Here is an 18654-nt window from a genome sequence, read left to right as displayed (position 1 = left end):
AGCTTTAACTGAGCGATTTAATAACATGGTCGCGAGCCCATTTGTTCAGTAATGGCTAGTTATCTCACACAGAGCATCCTCTGTCTGGTGACACTTTGCTGGACAGACTGTGGCACCTTTCTTTGGTATTGGCTGGAAGCTGTCCACACTGTGGGCATTATCTGGCTCGTGTCTACTTCTGTAGTGCATTTTCAGTGGAAAACACACATGGATACAAATTTAAATTGAAGACATGCCTGCATCTTATCCTCATTTGTGTCCTGTTAATTTCTCGAATATGTTAAGACATCTGCCAGCTCTCCCAGTGTATTACAGTGCAGCTCATACTTGTGACATTGCATTGCTTTTTTCAGTGAGAAATTTGAATATGTTCATTAATATTGTTTAGAAATTTTTCTTTTGATTCTGCTCAGTGCTGAAAATGTTTATGCTGTCAGCTTTTTTAGCATTTCGCAGGTACCTTGATCTGCTTGCAGGATTTATCATCACTAACATTTGATCGAGTTGTGGCCAGTGTGTTGTTGCATGAATCATTTATGCTCTCTTCCTGGCGCTACTAATTAGGGGGGCTCGTAACACTCCAGTACACTGTATTATACATATAGCGAACAATCAGGCTATTTTATACATTGTGAAAGCTGCAGTGCAGCATGGATATGGTTTGGTTTTGATGAAAGCCACTATGCTATAGAATACATAGGGCTACATGCAGTAGTGTTTCAATCTTAATTTCCAAGCATTGCAGCCAAGAATAAACGTGCGTCCTCTCTAAATTGCATGCAGTGTGTTGAGCTACAGCCAGCACTGCCTGGTAACAAAGCTTTCTTTTCCTTGTCACATTGTATTATTGAATGGAGCCCTTGGAGCAACAGTCACTCCAACCATCCTGTGTTCAGCAGGCTTTTATTCAGTACCTCGAGACTTGAAGTCTGTGTTTAGCACACTTCATTTCGGGGCCTTATCAAATGTCCTTTCAAGTTACACAGTCCTGCGCATACAAAAATAATCTTGCTGATTGTCTTCTTGGAGGTGATAGGAAGGGCCTGCTTGAGTATGCGGTATGTTTTTATGCGGTTGATAGCCCGCTCCACGTGGATGCGCACAGATGCAATGCGGCGTGACTTTGTCACCTCCTTCTCGGTGAGCTGTTTCCGTCCTGTGAAGTAATTTAAAACATTGTGTTTGGAACCACACACGACAAGCAGTGAATACATACCTTTCGTGAAGACTGGTGTGTTGAGGCGTATCCCTTGAACCTCGAGTTCTTCGTCAAGGGTAAACCCCCGGTCTGCCATAATCTCATCTCCAGGCACAAGATAATCCCCAATGCAGCTGTCTCGTGAGATGAATTTATCAGAAACACGCCCACCATAAGCTTTCGAGATAAACATAATGCACCCATTTGGAGCAATGGCTACAAGGAACTTGACTGTATTTCGCGCCTTGTAGGAACTATAAGTTTGAGCTCTGGCCCTTAGTTTTTTTGGTCGTTGCAGAGGCACTTCTGTACAGTCCAATATGCAAGTGGTTTTTTCATAGCCATTCTCAATGAACGACATTGGCATGCAATTCCTAATATCTTTTCTTGGCAGCCAAACAACTGATCTCTGCATTATTTTGTATAGGATATCAAGCTTGAGAGACATATAATTGCAGACACATGCAATAGACACTTTGAAAATACGTGCCAAATGGCCATATAAAAGGCCAAGGCGAAGCCTCTTGAGACTCATCAACAGCAGGTCCTCTGCTGACAGCCTGCTTGCCTTATTCATGAGTGCATGGGCTACTTTGGCAAGTTTACTAAAAGCTGGCCAGGGCAGACCGGTGTAAAAAGTAATATCATCCCCTGACAATGACTTTACGAATGAGTTTCTCTGAGCAAATTCTGCACAGTCTGATAGCCTTTGAGCATAGGTATGGTCATTGTTTGTTGACACCTGCAAGAAAACATGAAAAATAGCTTGCAAGACAAAACAATACTACATTGCTCATGGCAAGGGCCATTTTGGCTTGCAGTGTAAGCATGCATCTGCATTGTAACATCACTTAGCAACATGGATGAGGCTGGATATGTTCAGTTTTGGAGCTTTTATGTGACCTAAGCTTTGACAGGCTGTTTATAAATTCTGAGTTGGACAATGCCTTCCACAATTGAAATAAGAAGAGCATGATTTTAACATTTGACATAGTACCTTTCATGCATAAAATATGCATGCAGCAACACACTACACCTGCTTGGTTCCTTGATCACTTCTGTAAACTGTATAGAAGTGAATGTGAAGCACACTTACGTCTTCCTTAGAACATGGGTCAGAGCTTGTACCAGCTGGAGTCTGCGTTGCCTAAAAGAAGCAGTACCACTTGAATGTTCAGTGTATTCTCCAAGCAACACTCATTAGCCTGACAGAAGCAACAGCTATTACAGGCACTTTTTACTCTGCAGAGGAAATGTTAACGCTAAAATATAGCCACAATACTCTTATATCCATGCCCCCGTGGCCCACCAGTATCGGCAGATTTAGGAAATGGAGCTGCATGCAAGCATCACTGCTATGACGCTTGGGGTGAAATGCTTGGGAAAGGGGTCATAGGTCCCAAATAGTTACGCCAACGAGACAGTGATCCGTTCCGCAATCAGACAACAATAAGTCCGCCTCGCGCGGCAGAAAGCCCATTATGTGCCCCCCTTTTTTTGTTTATGGCCCCTTTTCCCAAGCATTTCACTCCAGGAGAGCCAAGCACCGGGCCGGGGGAAGCCTTGTACTCATTAGAAACCGGTGGTTGCCCAGCGGAACCAGGGATCGAACATGGTACCTCCTGAATGCGAGGCAGATGCTTTTTCACAAATCTCGTTCTGCACATAACCAGCAATGCACTAAGGTGGTGGTGCCAAATACAGCTAGCATGCTTGTACTGCCTTGGCCATATTTCAGAGCCATCCCAATGGTTTACACAAATGATGCAATTGCTACTTTACATGCTGTATGAATAAGCCGACAGCTTGAGTCATGAACAAATCAGTGATATTTGCAGCCTGCAATGCCTCAAACAGCAGTGAATGTTTTTTTTTCTCAGTTGCAACAATGAAAAAGGTGATGTACAAGTGCCGTCAAAAGTAAATGGAAGGCAATATTCATGAAAAAAATTTAATCACTGGCCCCTTAATTCATGCATCCTTGAATACATATGTGCAGCCTAATTTTGATTTTGCAAATTGCACTGTGCACCAACAAGCATGAACCATTATGCTTTAAATTTAAAGAAATTACATTTTTTTGACTACGTCGCCTTACATTTACTTTTGACGGCGAGTGTACATCACCTTATTTGAGGCGTACGACAGTACAATCCTGACCAACTTGCGGCATCATTATGGTGATCTAGAAGGCCTGTGCTGCAATTTATATTGGGATGAGGTGGTACAGTCTAATAAACAGCAATTCATTAGTGCACACTCAGGAATTCGATCATACATGGCTGCATATATGGTCCGCACATATGCAACTGCAAATGAAAACGTAGAAAAGTACTGAAAAATTCCATTGAAGTTTTAAAAGCATCTGTTGCTCCACTTACCATGTCGGCGCACTCCCATGCGTAGCCTCCTGAACCTTGAGTGCCAAGCACAGATGTCTGTGTGGACTGCACAAAAAAACACCAGATGGAAAACTGAATAGTCATTGCAAATCTATAAGGCTGAACTAAAACTTGTCTAAACTAAACTAAACACTTACTGAACACAAATGAACAGCATAAAAGATTTATAACGTAGTCTTGATGGGGGTTAGAAGGATGCGCGAAAATGCCACCACTAATCAGCACACTTACCGTCTCTGTAGTTTGCATCTGGCATTTTTCCTCATCACACAAGGTGGTGGGCTCCACAGTCTGCATTGTTTGAAATGAAACAGTGTGCTGTGGTAATGTATAACCAAAATAGGCAATTTGCTTCAGCATAATTACATATTTAGCATTTTCCCAAAACATTGGGTATGTGTTGCTTGTTAGAATCAGGGAACAATGAAAACGCCTAACAAAGCTTGAGTGACTGATATTCTACACACTACATCTGCTTGCAGCACATAGATGTTTCTCTTGCTGCTGATGCTGCCAGAATCTTCTATTCCTGACTGTACTGCCTGAAATCAATCATTTTACCTCTTCTTAATTAAATAGTGCAGTATAATGTCTCAATGTGACACACGGGTTATGGGGAAGTCATTGTGGATTGTTATGACTGACTTGCACCACCTGATGGTCTGTAACATGCACTGAAGCCAGAACACTGCATAGGTGCATTGTGAATTTTGCCTCAGCTGAACAATTCCTTATGAATATAGAATTCTCATTAGGAAAGTGTACCACTGCATCGAAGCCATTGCATCAAAAGCCTGTTAGCTTGTCAACTGTTCACTCACCACATTACACTCCATTTCTTGAGTTTGCTGAGGTTGAATTGTTATGAGTACTTTGCTGTTGTCTTGGGATGCCTGCAATGACTCATTGGGCCTAGCACTGGCGGTGTCCTCCATTCCTGTCTCTGTTGCCTGAAATAAATGATTGTTTTTTCACTTGATCAAACAGTGTGGTTTAATGCTTGAAAGTGACACATGGGCTATGCGGGAAGTCAATGCAGATGGTTATGTTTAATTTGGACCACCTGAGGGTGTGTAACATGCACTGAAATCTGCAGATTGCACAGATGCCTTGTGAATTTTGCCTTATCTGAAACAATTGTTAGAAATATAGCATGCTCATTAGGAAAGTGTGCCACAGAAGCCACTGCAGCTGTTCACTCACCACATCAGAGTCCAGATCATGAGTTTGCTGAGATTGAATTGTTATTTCCTCTTGCAATGTTTGCAAGGATTCATTGCTATTCGTAAGTTGAGGCAACTATTCATTCACCACATCAAAGTCCAAAAGTCCTCGAGCTTCTTGAGACTCCGCTGTGAATTTGTCCTGCAAGGCCTGCAAGGATTATTGGGGCCAAATTTAATTCTTGAAACAGTATATTTTCCCAAGAATACCAGAAATTTTTTTTGGAATTCATATGTTAAAAAATTTATTGCTGACAGTCGGAAAAGAAACCTATTCACTAACTTCCTTGCTTCTTCTGAAGTGAGGAACTAGTTAAACGTGAACATCCTTGCTAAGGCGCTACAACCGAGACCGGCGGGCAAGATGCATAAGTTTAACGAATGCAGTGGTTTTTGCGAGCAGTCCTTAAGATCAGGTGCTGCTGCGTAATTAAACCAGTGGTGAAGGCAAAATGCAGGGTCTGAAAGAAAATATTGTTACGTGACGGCAAGCGATGAAGAAAGGACTGCATGACCGATGGCGATGATATGATTTAATGTCTGCGAGCCTAGCACGAGCGCTCCTGCCCATGCCACTGCCCGCTTCGTCGTCTTCTAGTCCGTCACATGACTAGGGGCCACGAAGCGATCGTCCCGATCGCGCGAACTAGAAGAATGCCACAGACGATGACAAGCAGGACGTGACGATGGGCGTGGCAGAACATATGAACAGAGAAGAGAAGATGAAGGGCTTGCCGTGACGATGAAAGAGATGATGAGCGGGTGAAGCCAGGTCCACGAAGACTGAGGAGCCACCGGTTTCTGGAAGTCAACGTCGAGGCCCGTAGACACACCCAACGGCAGGGGCTGGGGTACTTGTTTCTCGTGTGAGTGTCGGTGGTCAATGGGTTCTCTGGTCAGTGGCGGCGGTCTCGGTTCAATGGGGTCGTAGGTCGTTGGGTCTTCTAGGGTCTCATGTGGGTTCTCATGTGGGCGGTGAGTGGGATCACAGGGCAGTTGCGGCGGTCGTTGTGTCGTCGTGTCTTCTGGTCGGGGCTTGGGGTGGGGCGGTGAAGAGCGGCGGCGTCGGGGCATACCTGGCAGGCTGGGGAAGCGCCGGGAGGTGCGAAGCCGTGAGCTCTCCACAGAAGACCTCGGTGTACAGCAGGCTCCTAAGCTCCGGGACCGGGATGAAGAAGGCACCCAGCACCTCCACCAAATGTTACGTGACGGCAAGCGATGAAGAAAGGACTGCATGACCGATGGCGATGATATGATTTAATGTCTGCGAGCCTAGCACGAGCGCTCCTGCCCATGCCACTGCCCGCTTCGTCGTCTTCTAGTCCGTCACAATATCTCAAATTATTCGCGACTAAGGAAATCGCTCGAGCGTCATAGACAAGGCTGCGTACCTTTGAGTACAAACGCAGGACATCAATTTCGTTAAAGATGGTTTTGTTTATCGGGGTTTAACGTCCCAAAGCAACTCAGGCTATGAGGGAAATTTCGACCACCTGGGGTTCTTTAACGTGCACTGACATCGTACAGCACACGGGCCTCTAGAATTCCGCCTCCATCGAAATTCGGCCGCCGCGGCCGGGATCGAAACCGCGTCTTTCGGGCCAGTAGCCGAGCGCCGTAACCACTGAGCCACCGCGGCGCGGTATTTCGTTAAAGAATCCTAAAAGATCGATCTTTTTTGCTGCTATTTCATCGCCGCACCAGACCAGTGGTCGTCGCATCTCGACGAACGATTCAGTAGGGAGTTGCAAGCCTCTGAATCGGCGCCGAAAGCCTTGCAAAAGTTGCCGGCGGTTTCAGGCAGAATGGTGAACTAAACTTCAAAAAAGAGAAAAGAAATCTTACCGTTACCATGGCGGCATCGCAAAGCACTTGCAACGCAGTATTGGAATATGTGACAGGCTGCAAACGCGCGACAAAGATCTGTCAGGTAACTGGATCACAGCTCCCTTTTGCACAACACACACACAAAAAAAGACCGGCCGAAAACAAGCCATACGGTGGCCTTACCTCTGTTGGGATTGGCGAATGTTTTGTGGGCGAACTATTTGCTGCATCCGGCACGGCTGGCGGGGAAGTCGGTACCACAGGAAGACTTTTCCTTGCTCGCTGAAAACAAACGTCCTGTTACGTATGCCTCGCTCAGCACGCATTGTCTTTACAAACCTTTCTCGGCGCAACAGGATCGTGCTTTATTATGCGCCGCCTTCCTTTGACAACCTGCAACGTAAGATTTATGGTGCTCAGCGAGGCACTCATTCTGCATTCCTTGCATACGCCTTACCTTTCTTTTATATCCGAGCCTAAGCATTGGTACTGGATTGATCTCAGTCCTTTTCCCGTCAACAAAATGAAATGAACATACGCGCGAGGACTCTGAAGGGACAAAATTCTTCCGATTGACTGAGGCAATCCAGCGCTGCCTTAAGCCAGGGTCCGCCGGAAATCTGTGTAACTGAAACATATTGCATCCACAGTCTTCTTGAACAACGCGATGAGCTGCGCAAAGCGCTTTCCTTGCCGCATTTCCTTTTTTCTGGCTGTTTGTGCAGCCGTAAACCGCGCAGTGCTGTCCAGAGGAAGCTTGGTAGCTGTCCGACATCGCAACTAGAGGCAATCACAGCGGAAAACAATCACGCACACTCGCAATACAAGCACTCGTACCCGTGGCTCGTAGCGACATGCCAGCTTCCCGTGCAGTCCAGACAGAACGGGCAACATTGAGTGGTGCGTTACTCTCGCCGCCAGCAAGTTACGCTTGGCCTCTTGCCGCCTGGTTTGAGGCTTTTGACTGGAAGATGGCGCTCCCCGTGTTGAAAAGGTGTATAGCGCAGAGAAGGCTGCCGGAGCGCCGAAAAACACGTCAAGACAGCAAAGGGTCTGCTCGTTCTGTAACTTTAACGCGCGCAAAAGGTTAACAATGTTCTCTACACCTTCTTTGGTTGGGGTGCAGGCTGAGGCTCCTGCAGGCGCTCCAGGGTGCAGGCGTTCTCGGGGTGATCACGCGGGCACATCAGGAAGGACCGGGAAGGTAGTGGCTTTCACCCGCAGCAGGCTCGGCGTCGGGCAGCGCATCAGTTGGTCACGGGGGTAATCCACGGCTCCAGGCACAGGAAAACTACCCCACATTCCCCGACAGCACTCACGAAGAGCCGTGGAAAGGGCAGCAGGCGCGAACTATAGCGGCTGGGGGGTGAGGCGACGCGGGCGAGCGTGTGCGTATTCGCCGCGGAGCGAGTGACGCATTCGTCCGGGAGCGCCGACTGCTGGGAGGTGACTGCCGCGACGAGTAGGGCGAACAAGGGCAGGAGCGCAAGCAAAACATGTCCGCTCACTTCAAAAGTTCCCGAGAGAAAGATGGAAATCATTACGGAGTGAGAGTGCACCGGCCGTAGGATAGAGAACAGAGAAGGAAGAGAACACCGCGGCCGCTTTATTGCACCAAGGCTGCTAACGCGAACATGCCGCAAGAATGCCACTGAATGCGTGCGATTTTTTTTTGCATGGGCAATGTTGATATTTGCTCCACTCACTCGCCATGGTAACCAATCTCTTGTGGGAAAAGATTTGGCTTAAAAGAGCGCTATTATCTTACTAAAGTTGTACTATTTAGCTGTGTTTTATATTGAAATTATGATGTCGGGTATACCAGTTTCATCAAGTTGCGGAAGTACGAAAAGCAGGTGGCTAAAGGGAAATTGGCCGACCTAAGCCGCGTGTAGTGTGGCTGCACCTGCATTTTTTTCTAACACCCTCGTTTGCTCAACGCATCTTTGCTTTTATTTCACTGTTCTAGCCTGAGTGAGACGGCAAATTTTGTACGCAGGATCGTTGGTGTTGAATTTCTTTGGTAAAGAACCTTTCGCGCTGCGTCGGAGTGGGGCAGTCAGTTGCTAATTTTACGACGTTGTGTGTACTTGTCCTCTCCTTTATGTAGTCCTGCGCCCCAGCGGGAAAAGTTCGCCCAGGTACTGAGTGAGACACCTACTGTTTTTTTCAGTTCCGTCACAATATCGGCCCTCCTACCAGAACTTCTCAACAACACCTCAAGAAGCTGATTTCAACCATATCACCGTCATATGACGAAAACCATAACTAAGAGAAGGGAAGTCACAGCAACTGGCTCACATCCTACTGGACACCTCAAACACACGATGAGAGATGGAACCATGGAGGGAGTGAAAGGAGGAACCGAGAAAGATGTGCCGTAGTAGAAGGCCCCGGAATAATTTCTACTGCCTGAGATCTTTTAACGTGCGATAGCGTCTCTTGACACGCGGGCTTCTTTTGCACTTCGCCTACATTAAAACGCTACGGGATCCGATCTCGCCTCCTGAGGCCCATGTCTCCAACGCCACAACCACGAAAAAAAATTGACATAACGGTTACCACTGCGTGACTCGAGATTCGGTTACAGCTGTTAAGGGATTTATCGATTACGACTTGTTGACCCAGAGAATATGAGAGCGACTGAGTATCTTTATAGTTTTATATCGCTCTATTTTGTTTTCCTCATACACTCCCTTTCCGCCTAGCTCTCTGCCCTAGTCAGCTGCTCTAGGCGCACTGCTTTACTGGGGACCCTCTCCTCGGATGGCGCGTTTCTCACCAGCTGCCGCAAAGGAACCACGCTACACTCCGGATAGGAGCCGTGGTGACCGCCAACCGGCTACGCACTTCTATGCTGGCTCCAAACCGTCCTCCTTCCACGGTAAACCCTCCTCCTGCTACTTCCAGGGTAACTACCCTCCGGGTCCCTCCCGTGCCAACCAGTCAACTTCTGCGACTTACTCTCTCGCCATACCTTTGTCCTACCACGTTAACCACCCTCCGGTAAAGCTTTCCTATTCTCTCCCTAAAGGCTCTTTCTTCTATGGAAACCAACCTCTGGTCGGGGATTGTTCCGCACCTGCCACACGGTCTTCTTTCATGGTTAGCACCAACCGGACGGTTACCTTTGTAACCAACCTCGAGTTAAGTATTCTTGCGGTCTCACCAAACCCTTCTTCTTCCATGTTAGCCGCCTACCGGGGGCTCCCGTGGCAACCACCCTGCGCTTGCACCTTACGCTCTCGCCTTACCTTCCTCCTTCCACAGTAACCACCCTCGAGTTAAGCTTTCCTATGCTCTCGCCATACCTTCTTTCTTCCACGGAAAGCATCCTACAGTCGGGGATTCTTCCCCTCTCGCCACACCCTTCTCCATTCACGGAACGAGCTTCCGGACGGTACCACGGTAATCACCCTCTGGTCACGCCTTCTTACGTTTTCGCCACATCTCCCTCCGCCCACAGTAACCCTCCTTGTTCCAGGGTAGCTACTCTCCTGGTGGTTCTCGTGGCAACCACCTCCCGTCGTGCTTTTTTACGCTGTCTCCATATCCTCCTTCCGCGGCAACCATACTCAGATTGGGGATTCCTCCGCTCTTGCCAGAACCTCCTTTTTCCATGGTAACAACCTTCCAGACGGTTCACTTGGTAAACGCCCTCCGGTTTCATCTTCCTACGGTGCCGCATGCCCTACTTTTACGGTAACTACGATCCGGCTGGTTCCCGTGGCAACAGCCTGCCGGTTGCCCCTTTTTACGCTCTCGTCCTACCCTCCTCCTTTCACAGTGACCATCGCCCTGTTTGGAATTCCTCCAGTATCGCGATACCCACCTTCTTCCACAATAGTCACCCTCCGATATTTCCCGGTGAAAACTACCCACCGGTTACGCATTCTTACACTCATATCATACCCTCCTTCCTGAAAGAAAAACAGACGCCGGCCAGGAAAAGAATGATCGTTGGAGTTTCGGCTCCCAGTGCGGGGGCTTCGTCCGTAGTGAAAGCATTAACAGAAGTGAGTCGTTTTTAAATAGCCTTGAGTGCACAGTAAGAAGCGGGCATATATCGAGTTCAGATCTAATACTAATTGTTTTTTTAGATCTCCCTCGTTTCAGTCGTACCCGCTCAGCGAAGCGAGATTCCGTCACCCTATCACCTTCATCTCCCTTCTCCAGGCGTATGGTCTGGAAATCATAATCCTGATCCACCGATGCGGTTACCTCGCCTGCAGTTTGATCTTATTCAATAGTCATCGGTTTCAAATGTCCCCACCCGGCCAGACGGGATTCCGTCGCACTCTCAGCTTCATTAAACTCCTCCCTCCACTGTAGCCTTCCTCCAGTGGTCCCCATGAAAACGCAGCCATCAATTACACCGACGACTAGTACGACTTAATACCGCTACTGCGTCCACTACTACTACGACGACAACGACGAGAAACCCAAGAGCAGGAGCAGCAGCTCCTGCTGTAAAAATGCGACCCACCGTGTTCACTACCTTGTGTAGTGTACTATCAGCACCGAATGAAACGCGGACAAGAAAACTGAGGAAGCAATACGGATACATTAAAATATTAGTTCCTAGAGTCCAAATACAAGCAATGTCGATTAACACTTCAGTAGAAGGGTCTTGTCGCTTTGTATGCGACTTACTCTCCGCTAGTACAGAGCTTCCCTTCCTAAGAATTTATTACTTTGTAATAAGGTGTAATTACAGCGAGGAACGCGCCGCGACCTGCACTATTCACAGGCTTCTTTTATCGTATGTTAGAGATGGCCGAAAATGGGAAGGGGGAGCGAGTAAGGACACTTGACGCACACATTAAATTGGGAATAAATGATGGATATATTTTGGTTACAATTCAAGTTCGCGCACTTCAAAAGGGTTCACACATTCTTACACGCACGTCCTCTCAGCTCGCTCGCGCACCACACACTCTCGTCGTGCTTCCTGCCGCCGACGCTGATGAGTCGACGCCGCACACGCGAAAACACAAACATCACAAACACAAACGGCGTCCTGACGGCGCCGGCAAGAATGGAAGAGGATAGGCAAGCGATGCGGTATGCATTACGGACCGACCAACGCACCGAGCCAGATTCACGTGAGCGAAACTCGAGGCAGGCGTTGCGGTGTGCACTCTGGACCGACCGGCGCACCGAGCCAGATTCACGTGAGCCTCGAGGGGACGACTGCCGCCGTCTCGACGGGAGTAGGCGCCGATGAGAAATTGCGTCGTACGATCGCTTATACGTATATGCCCACAGATCGGCGACAGTGAGAGAAGCGTAGTACATATTACTCTGCTGGGCTGCACGATCACGAGAGTAGTCATGAAATGTTGGGGCCGCACACCATGTAACTATATAGGAGCCAAAAACAATCAAAATGCAGCCATGTAAGTGCGCGCATAGGCAGCGAAAGCATACACGCATGGCGGCGACAGCACTGTTCAGCACCTGAAGCTAGTTATTTGGTATTTTTGTAACCAAACTCCTCTCGCATTAGCATCTGAAGAGTGTAACGGCAAACATAAGCAACCTTATACACGAGTGCATAAAGTATGTCATGAGTGTAACTGTGCAGTACACAGAAGAGTCTTCTGGCGGCCTAGTTGGTGCTTTTCGTTCATGGTTAAACTGCGCTCAGTGTGTGTATGTGTTTTTTCTGTCTCTGTCCGTGTTTTCTTCACGCAGTTTAAGCAGTACACAGGTTGCTTGAGAAATAGGGGCTGTCCTTTCATATCTCTAATCGTTACAGAGCGGATGCTTGCTGTACGCACTCACACTGAATGTTTACGGTGCAGGCACGTCGAGCGGCCTTCAGCATACGAGCACAAGGCGAACTGTCCTCGGCTCTGTTGTCCTCAGCCGGCCACCGCACTTGAACTCCCAAGGTGGGCTTGTCACACTCATTAATCCCTGGTAAGAGAGTTCGGACTTTCGTTTCATAGGTTCAGTCGTCTGATCGTTTAGACTATGAAATATATAACATCGATGAAGACGCAGATAAAGCTGCCATCTGAACGGTCTGTATTGAAACATAATTCAGAATGCTAGCTCTACAGGCTAAGTTGGCATACTAGACGTTCGAGGCTTCAGCTTGACACCTTTTTTCTTCGGGCTCAAGCACCAGCAACCCGCTGCTCGTAAAGCGAAGGAGGCGTTCCACATCCGGCGTTCGGGGCCGGGTGTCGAGCACGGGAGTTTGATTTACTTACTGTCTTTATTTTCTTTGTTGTGTGACTGCGGACACTGACAACGCTTGTAAGATGGTTCTTGGAAGCTGGCAAAACTTATAGCGACACATCCCGCAGCAGGCACTGGTTCATTTAAGCAGTGTCGCTCTCATATGCAGTCCTTGCCAAAAATAATCAGGCTTCATGGTATGCTTCTCCGCCATTTAGTGAAGCACCTATGTCACCATTCAAGCACTAAATCTGTAAGAGGTCTCTTCTCACCTTACAAGACCATTTGACAAAACCAGGCATGTAATAACCGGCGCCTTTTTTCCCTTCCCTTGTGTCCTCAACAGCTAATAAGAGCCTCGGTTCTGGCAGTATTGATATCACAGGCAGAATAAGAGGGCTCTCGCGCAGCAAACTGCGTCCGCCGCTATGGACGAGAGTGGCGCTGGTGAGCACTCTGAATACTAGATTACACTACAGATAAATACACCCGAAAGCAGAGGATTAAGCAGGCGTCGCCTTAGCTCAGCTGGTAGAGTACAGGACGCGAAATTTGAAGGTCGTACTTTCTGATCGCACTAGCGGCATGTAGTTTTCATTTTTCCAGCTTTCTAATTAATTATCTTTAATTAATCACCCTATTATGCTCTTATTCATGAACACCGCATATTAAAAACAACCCCTATGTTGCGTTTTTTTGATGACTTGGCGTCTGTCATGCAAGTCATAAGGAGCGCCTGTTTTCGCTCCCATGTCTTTTAGGGAAGTTGCAAGGGTTCCGCAGTACGAGGACAGCAGGCAGCTTGGTTACTTTTGCTAAAGCAATACTTCTCTCAATATAACGCGACTAAATTGTGCGTGGCTAGATATCCACCTGAATCAAGAAGCCATGTTCAGTGTGAGTTGGGTCATCATTAAGGTTGCTGTATATAATCCATTCTAACAATTACTCTCATTAAGAGCTCCGATTAAGCCACGACAAAGCATGAAAGCTTCTAACCCCACAGACCGAATAGCACTAGCAGAGCTATAAAAGGTAATCATTAAGCGCAAGGTAACTGACATACGGAAGTTTAATACGGAGACAATCGAGCATGTTCTAAAGAGCAGGGACAGAATGAAAGTTATGAAGAGGAAACTAGGCATATGCAAAAAATAACATGTATGCTTTAAGGGGGAAAGAGGGCAGTGTCATTAGCAACATATGGATAAGTTACTTAAAGTAGCCGAAGGATCCCACACAAATGTACACAGTAGCCATTACGATCAGGACGTTAATGAGAGAGCCAGTAGCGTACAGCAATGGGACATCAATCCAGTAATGAAAGAGGAAGCGAATAAAGCCTCAGGAGCAATGCGAAAGGAGAAAGCACCTGGTGAGGATCAGGTAACAGCACGTGTCTAGAAGGATGGTGTTGAGATTGTGCTAGAACACCAAGCCACCCTCTATGCGGAATGTATTATCACTTCGAGCGTACCGGAAGCTTGAAAGAACGCTTACAAGTCAATCCATGAGAAGGGGGACGTGAAGAACTTGAAAAAATTACAGGCCGATCAACTTGCTTTCTGTTGCCTAGAAAGTATTTACTAAGGAAATCAATAATAGAGCCGGGACAACATCACACTTCATTCAACAAAGCAATAAGGCAGGGTTTCGTAAACGCTATTTGACATGAACCATATTCACACCATCAATCAGGGGATTAAGAAAGGGCCAGAATATAACCAACCCTTGCATATAGACTTCACAGGTTATGAGAAAGTATTTGACTCAATCGAAACCTCAGCAGTCATGCAGACATTTCGCAACCAAGGGGTAGAAAAGGGATTCGGAAAGGTGCTGACAAAGATCAACAACGGTCCCACAGCGACCATAGTCTCCCGTTAAGAGAGCAATAAAATTTCAATAAGGAAGGATCAAATGCAGGGAGACACGATCTCTCCAGGGCTATCTACCGCCTGTTTACAGGACGTATTCATAGGCCTAGATATTTCTCCTGAATTTTTTTGGAGGAGAAATTCTAGAGGCCCGTGTACTGTGCGATGTCAGTGCACGTTAAAGAACCCCAGGTGGTCGAAATTTCCGGAGCCCTCCAGTACAGCGTCTCTCATAGCCTTAGTCGCTTTGGGACGTTAAACCCCATAAACCAAACCATAAACCAAACCAGTTGGGGATAAGACCTCATAAAGAATATATCAGTTTTTGCGATTCGCTGATGACAATGCCTTCCGAACTCAGTCGTGGGATGAAATGCAAAGCATGATCAATGTTTTGGATAGGCATAGCTGAATGGGGGGGGGGGGCTCTAAAGATTAATATGTAGCAATCCAATGTAGCCCTGAACAAAATCGGAAGGGAACAGCAGTTAACGATTGATAGCAAGGCGTTGGAAGTGCTTAGAGAATACGTCTACTTATGGCGGGTAGTACAGATCCGGATCATGAAAATTGATTAACTAGAATAAGAATGGGGCAGTGCGGGTTTAGCAGATTCTCTAAGATCATGAATGTGAATGGCACTTTACCAGTATCCCTCAGGAGAAAAGGATATGCCAGCTTCATCCTACCGGCAGACGAAATCCGAGCGATGTCATCAGTGGTTGACCTGAATGGGGTGGCAGTATTCCCGAATACATTCACCAAAATTTTGAGCAAGCGTTCGTCATACAGCATTCCGGGTGGTATCCTTGCGTTTCTCTTTGCATATAGCTTCCCTGTTTTAGTGAAGCTAGAGGCTAGCTTTTGACAGGGCTTCCGACGACTGACTTAAGTACCATCAATTGCACGCTTTTTGAGACTCCATTTTTTTTTAATGTGCGGTTGAGGTCCCCACTTAGATGTCGAGATGTGAAGTTCGATTCCAGCTTGCGCCAGGGGTTCGGACCGAAGACATATGCGCCTTCAGTTGCATGCTTTAAGGCGCGGTTGAGGTGTCCATCGAGATGCCGAGATTTTAGAGCTACCGCGCCCTTTCCTCAAAAATCTTTCCTTTCCTCAAAACACATGATTTGTCATTCCTCCACCTAAGCAGACTTAGTGCCCTCAGAATTTTTGTGCTCAAAATAACTTCCTTTTTTTTACTTTCATTTCGACAGGAGGAGATCGAGAGCATTTGAAGACTGCGAACACGCCTATACCGGAAACGTCAAACATGAGCCATCCTGTACAATACCGGGGAGTGGCCAGTGGAAGTGCTCAGTCTGGCCATAGCGAACGCCCTGAGCAACGAGCAGAAAGCGACCACGGGCCATTTCGTGCTATCCTAGATGAATTGGCTGCAAGGTGGGAGACCTCGGCTTCTGTTGCAAGAACTCTGCAGCAGATTATAAACAGCCCCGAAGTGGATTCATCCTGGGACCGCGCTTCTCTTTATGGCCTTTACTTTGAGAACAGCGCTACGCAAGATCTGCAGGGTCCTGCAGTGGCCAGTGGAAATGCTGAGTCTAACAATAGCGAGGAGCCTGAGGCGGCAGTAGAAAGTGGTGACAAGTCATCTCTATCTACACTTGATGAATTTTCTGCAAGGAGGACGACTTCGCCGTCGCCGGCGTGGAGTCCGCAGCAGGTTATAAACAACCCAGAAGAGGATTCATCTTGTGACAGCAGTTCTTTTTATGGTCTTTACTTCGAAAATAGCCCACAACAAACCCTGCAGGAGCCCGGGTGCGTTGCTTCTCGTTCCCGCAACTCGGAGGATCGCAGCCTGTTTTGGCCAGACTGTTTGGAATTCAGTAGTTGTCCTGACAGGTACACCCATGTAGTTTCTATGAGGATATCAGATCATTCAGCTGGGCCTTCCCGCGACCGAAATGGTTCGACCCGTGCTGGCAGCTGCCAGTGCCAAGAGGAGGCAAATGCATGCCCTCACCAGGACGCTGAGTATGGAGTTCCTGGGCAGGCTGATAACAGCACTTGTGACATGCAAGGTGCACTCGGTGGTCAAGATTGCAGTGAGGAGCCGCCGACGCCCCAGGTTGAAGATGTAGCCCCGATAATAATTGATAGCAGTGATGACGAAGACTGTTTCATTGTTGAAGACAACAGTCTCGCAGCAGATGCCCAGTCCACCACTCCTGGTGTGGAGCATGCCAGCCCAGGCACTGTTACCGGATTTGACTGGAACGCCCTACCTTTTCCAGGCCAGCCACCACTCAACTACATTTCCAATCCACCGGGCTTTTTTACATGTGTCTATCCTTGCGGATGTGTGCGTCCCCTTCCTTGTCCATGTTTGTTTTGTGTGCAACATTTCCGGCCACTATGAGTGACAAACACGGCTAAAACGCAGCTATGCTGAAGTACATTTCTAATGTATCTGGTTTTTTTTTCATGTGCTTATCTTTGCGCCTGTGTGTCTCTCCGTTCATGTCCATGTTTGTTGTGAGCCTGAATTTTTTTTCCGCTATGAGCAACCAACCCGCTCAAAATGCAGTGATGTTGAAATGCATTTCTAATAAATCGGGCTCTTTTTCGTGTGTTTATCTTTGCGCGCCTGTATGTGTCCCTTCTTGTCCCTAAATGTTGTGTGCGCAAAATTTCCTGTCATTATGAGCAACCAACTCGCTCAAAAAGCAGCGATGCTGCCATTAGGTGCCACCACTCGGTCTGTTCGTAAAAATGCCAAGAAGAGATGTCCGACCTCGGCACTTACGGTACAGGTGCAAAACTGCGTGCGCCTGTGGAAGGCATTCCCCACAGCCGTTCGCCCGACCGTAACGAAGGTAGCCTTTGACATCAATCGGAAGTGTGCCACATGCCAGGCTAACCAGCTGGAAGAAAACATAGTAACCTTGGATACGAGAAACCAATCATTACCGGATACCAACAGCTATGACAATCAATTTGTTGAAACAGAATTTGAGCTTTTCTTAACCACCGTGATAATAATTGTGGGTTTCACAAGGTTGCTGAACCACTACTTTCTATGGCAAACGAATTCCAGCATGATGCACTCTTGAGCTTCGCGGTCCAGGATGACATTTACACGAAGACAACAATCACCTCTGAGTCCAAGTTGTCGCTTAGCAGAAATGCGCGTGCAGATATTGACGTCTCTCAGGATTCTCACACGCAAAATACTACACCGGCTGCGGCAGCTCATGACGAAGAACACGAGACGTTTCTGAGTGAAGCAAGATCTCCCAGACATCTGTCGCCCCCAAGTACAGGTACGAGTGCGCTTACTGAGGTCTCTAAATATGGAACATTTTTGAAATTATAGCGGAGCTTTATGTAAGCAGCATTAAATATGTCTGAGGTTGCCAAAATAGCACAACCTTTAGTTTCTGCTCAGGGAAAAATTGAGCGTATTGCAACCTTGAGCTCCTCTGTCGAGCATGACATCTGCAAGGAGGCAACGCTAGTTATTTCAGTTTAAATATCGGCCTCTATACTGCCGACACAGGAGCCCTGTGCGAACTCTTTCACGTCACTGACACGCAAGAAGCCAGAAAGGCTGTTGATTAAAATCAGTGCAATACATACACTCATGGAGCAAACCCGCCGGGATCTCCAACGCCTACTACTCAAGACCTGTATGTGCTACTTGAAGTCTCTGATGAGAACATTTTCAGTCAATTGGAATCTGAGATCTTTGCACATAAACGTGATAATGGTTCTGACATTGATTGAGGAACTGAACAGCTAGATGCTGCGGTGGACGAAATCGAGGCCGACGGTAGCGTAAGCTTAGTTTTTAAGTACGACCTTTGCGGGACGACAACAGCAATTATTCTTCCAGAGTTCAAGTTGCCGCCTACTCTAGGCGCATGTGGAGTAGGTGAAAAATTCCAAGATGTATTTTTAGAAGATGCTAA

General features: G+C 47.4%; 2 protein-coding genes across 4 annotated transcripts; one reads left to right on the top strand and one right to left on the bottom strand.

Annotated features, from left to right (window-relative positions):
* Nucleotides 1–887: 887 nt before the first annotated feature.
* LOC149356826 (uncharacterized) lies at nt 888–7759 on the bottom strand. 3 transcript variants are annotated; one of them, XM_089584340.1, is made up of 11 exons: nt 7108–7759; nt 6990–7043; nt 6834–6932; nt 6669–6725; nt 4804–4974; nt 4422–4550; nt 3832–3891; nt 3580–3645; nt 2295–2345; nt 1217–1940; nt 888–1156 (listed from the first exon to the last, which is right to left on the bottom strand). In XM_089584340.1, the coding sequence occupies exons 6-11, from the start codon at nt 4533–4535 to the stop codon at nt 936–938; spliced, it is 1236 nt and encodes a 411-aa protein (XP_089440466.1). In that variant the 5' UTR covers nt 4536–4550; nt 4804–4974; nt 6669–6725; nt 6834–6932; nt 6990–7043; nt 7108–7759; the 3' UTR covers nt 888–935. The 3 variants fall into 3 exon arrangements, with proteins under 3 accessions (XP_089440466.1, XP_089440465.1, XP_089440467.1); XM_089584339.1 differs by having other exon boundaries at nt 888–1940; XM_089584341.1 differs by lacking the exons at nt 888–1156; nt 1217–1940; nt 2295–2345; ... (2 more) ...; nt 4422–4550; nt 4804–4974 and adding an exon at nt 5288–6053.
* Nucleotides 7760–11860: 4101 nt separating this feature from the next.
* On the top strand, nt 11861–17319 carry LOC149356825 (uncharacterized). The gene is made up of 3 exons (XM_089577835.1): nt 11861–12049; nt 12458–12547; nt 15934–17319. Exons 1-3 carry the CDS (start codon nt 12040–12042, stop codon nt 17100–17102), a joined length of 1269 nt encoding a protein of 422 aa, XP_089433961.1. The 5' UTR covers nt 11861–12039; the 3' UTR covers nt 17103–17319.
* Nucleotides 17320–18654: the final 1335 nt, after the last annotated feature.

The sequence above is a fragment of the Amblyomma mixtum genome, chromosome 3, assembly GCF_055824585.1.
Source record: "Amblyomma mixtum isolate Tamu chromosome 3, ASM5582458v1, whole genome shotgun sequence".
In the NCBI taxonomy this organism is placed as follows: Eukaryota; Metazoa; Arthropoda; class Arachnida; order Ixodida; family Ixodidae; genus Amblyomma; species Amblyomma mixtum.
The sequence above is the reverse complement of the archived record's forward strand: the minus strand, read 5'-3'. Positions and strand labels throughout refer to the sequence as shown.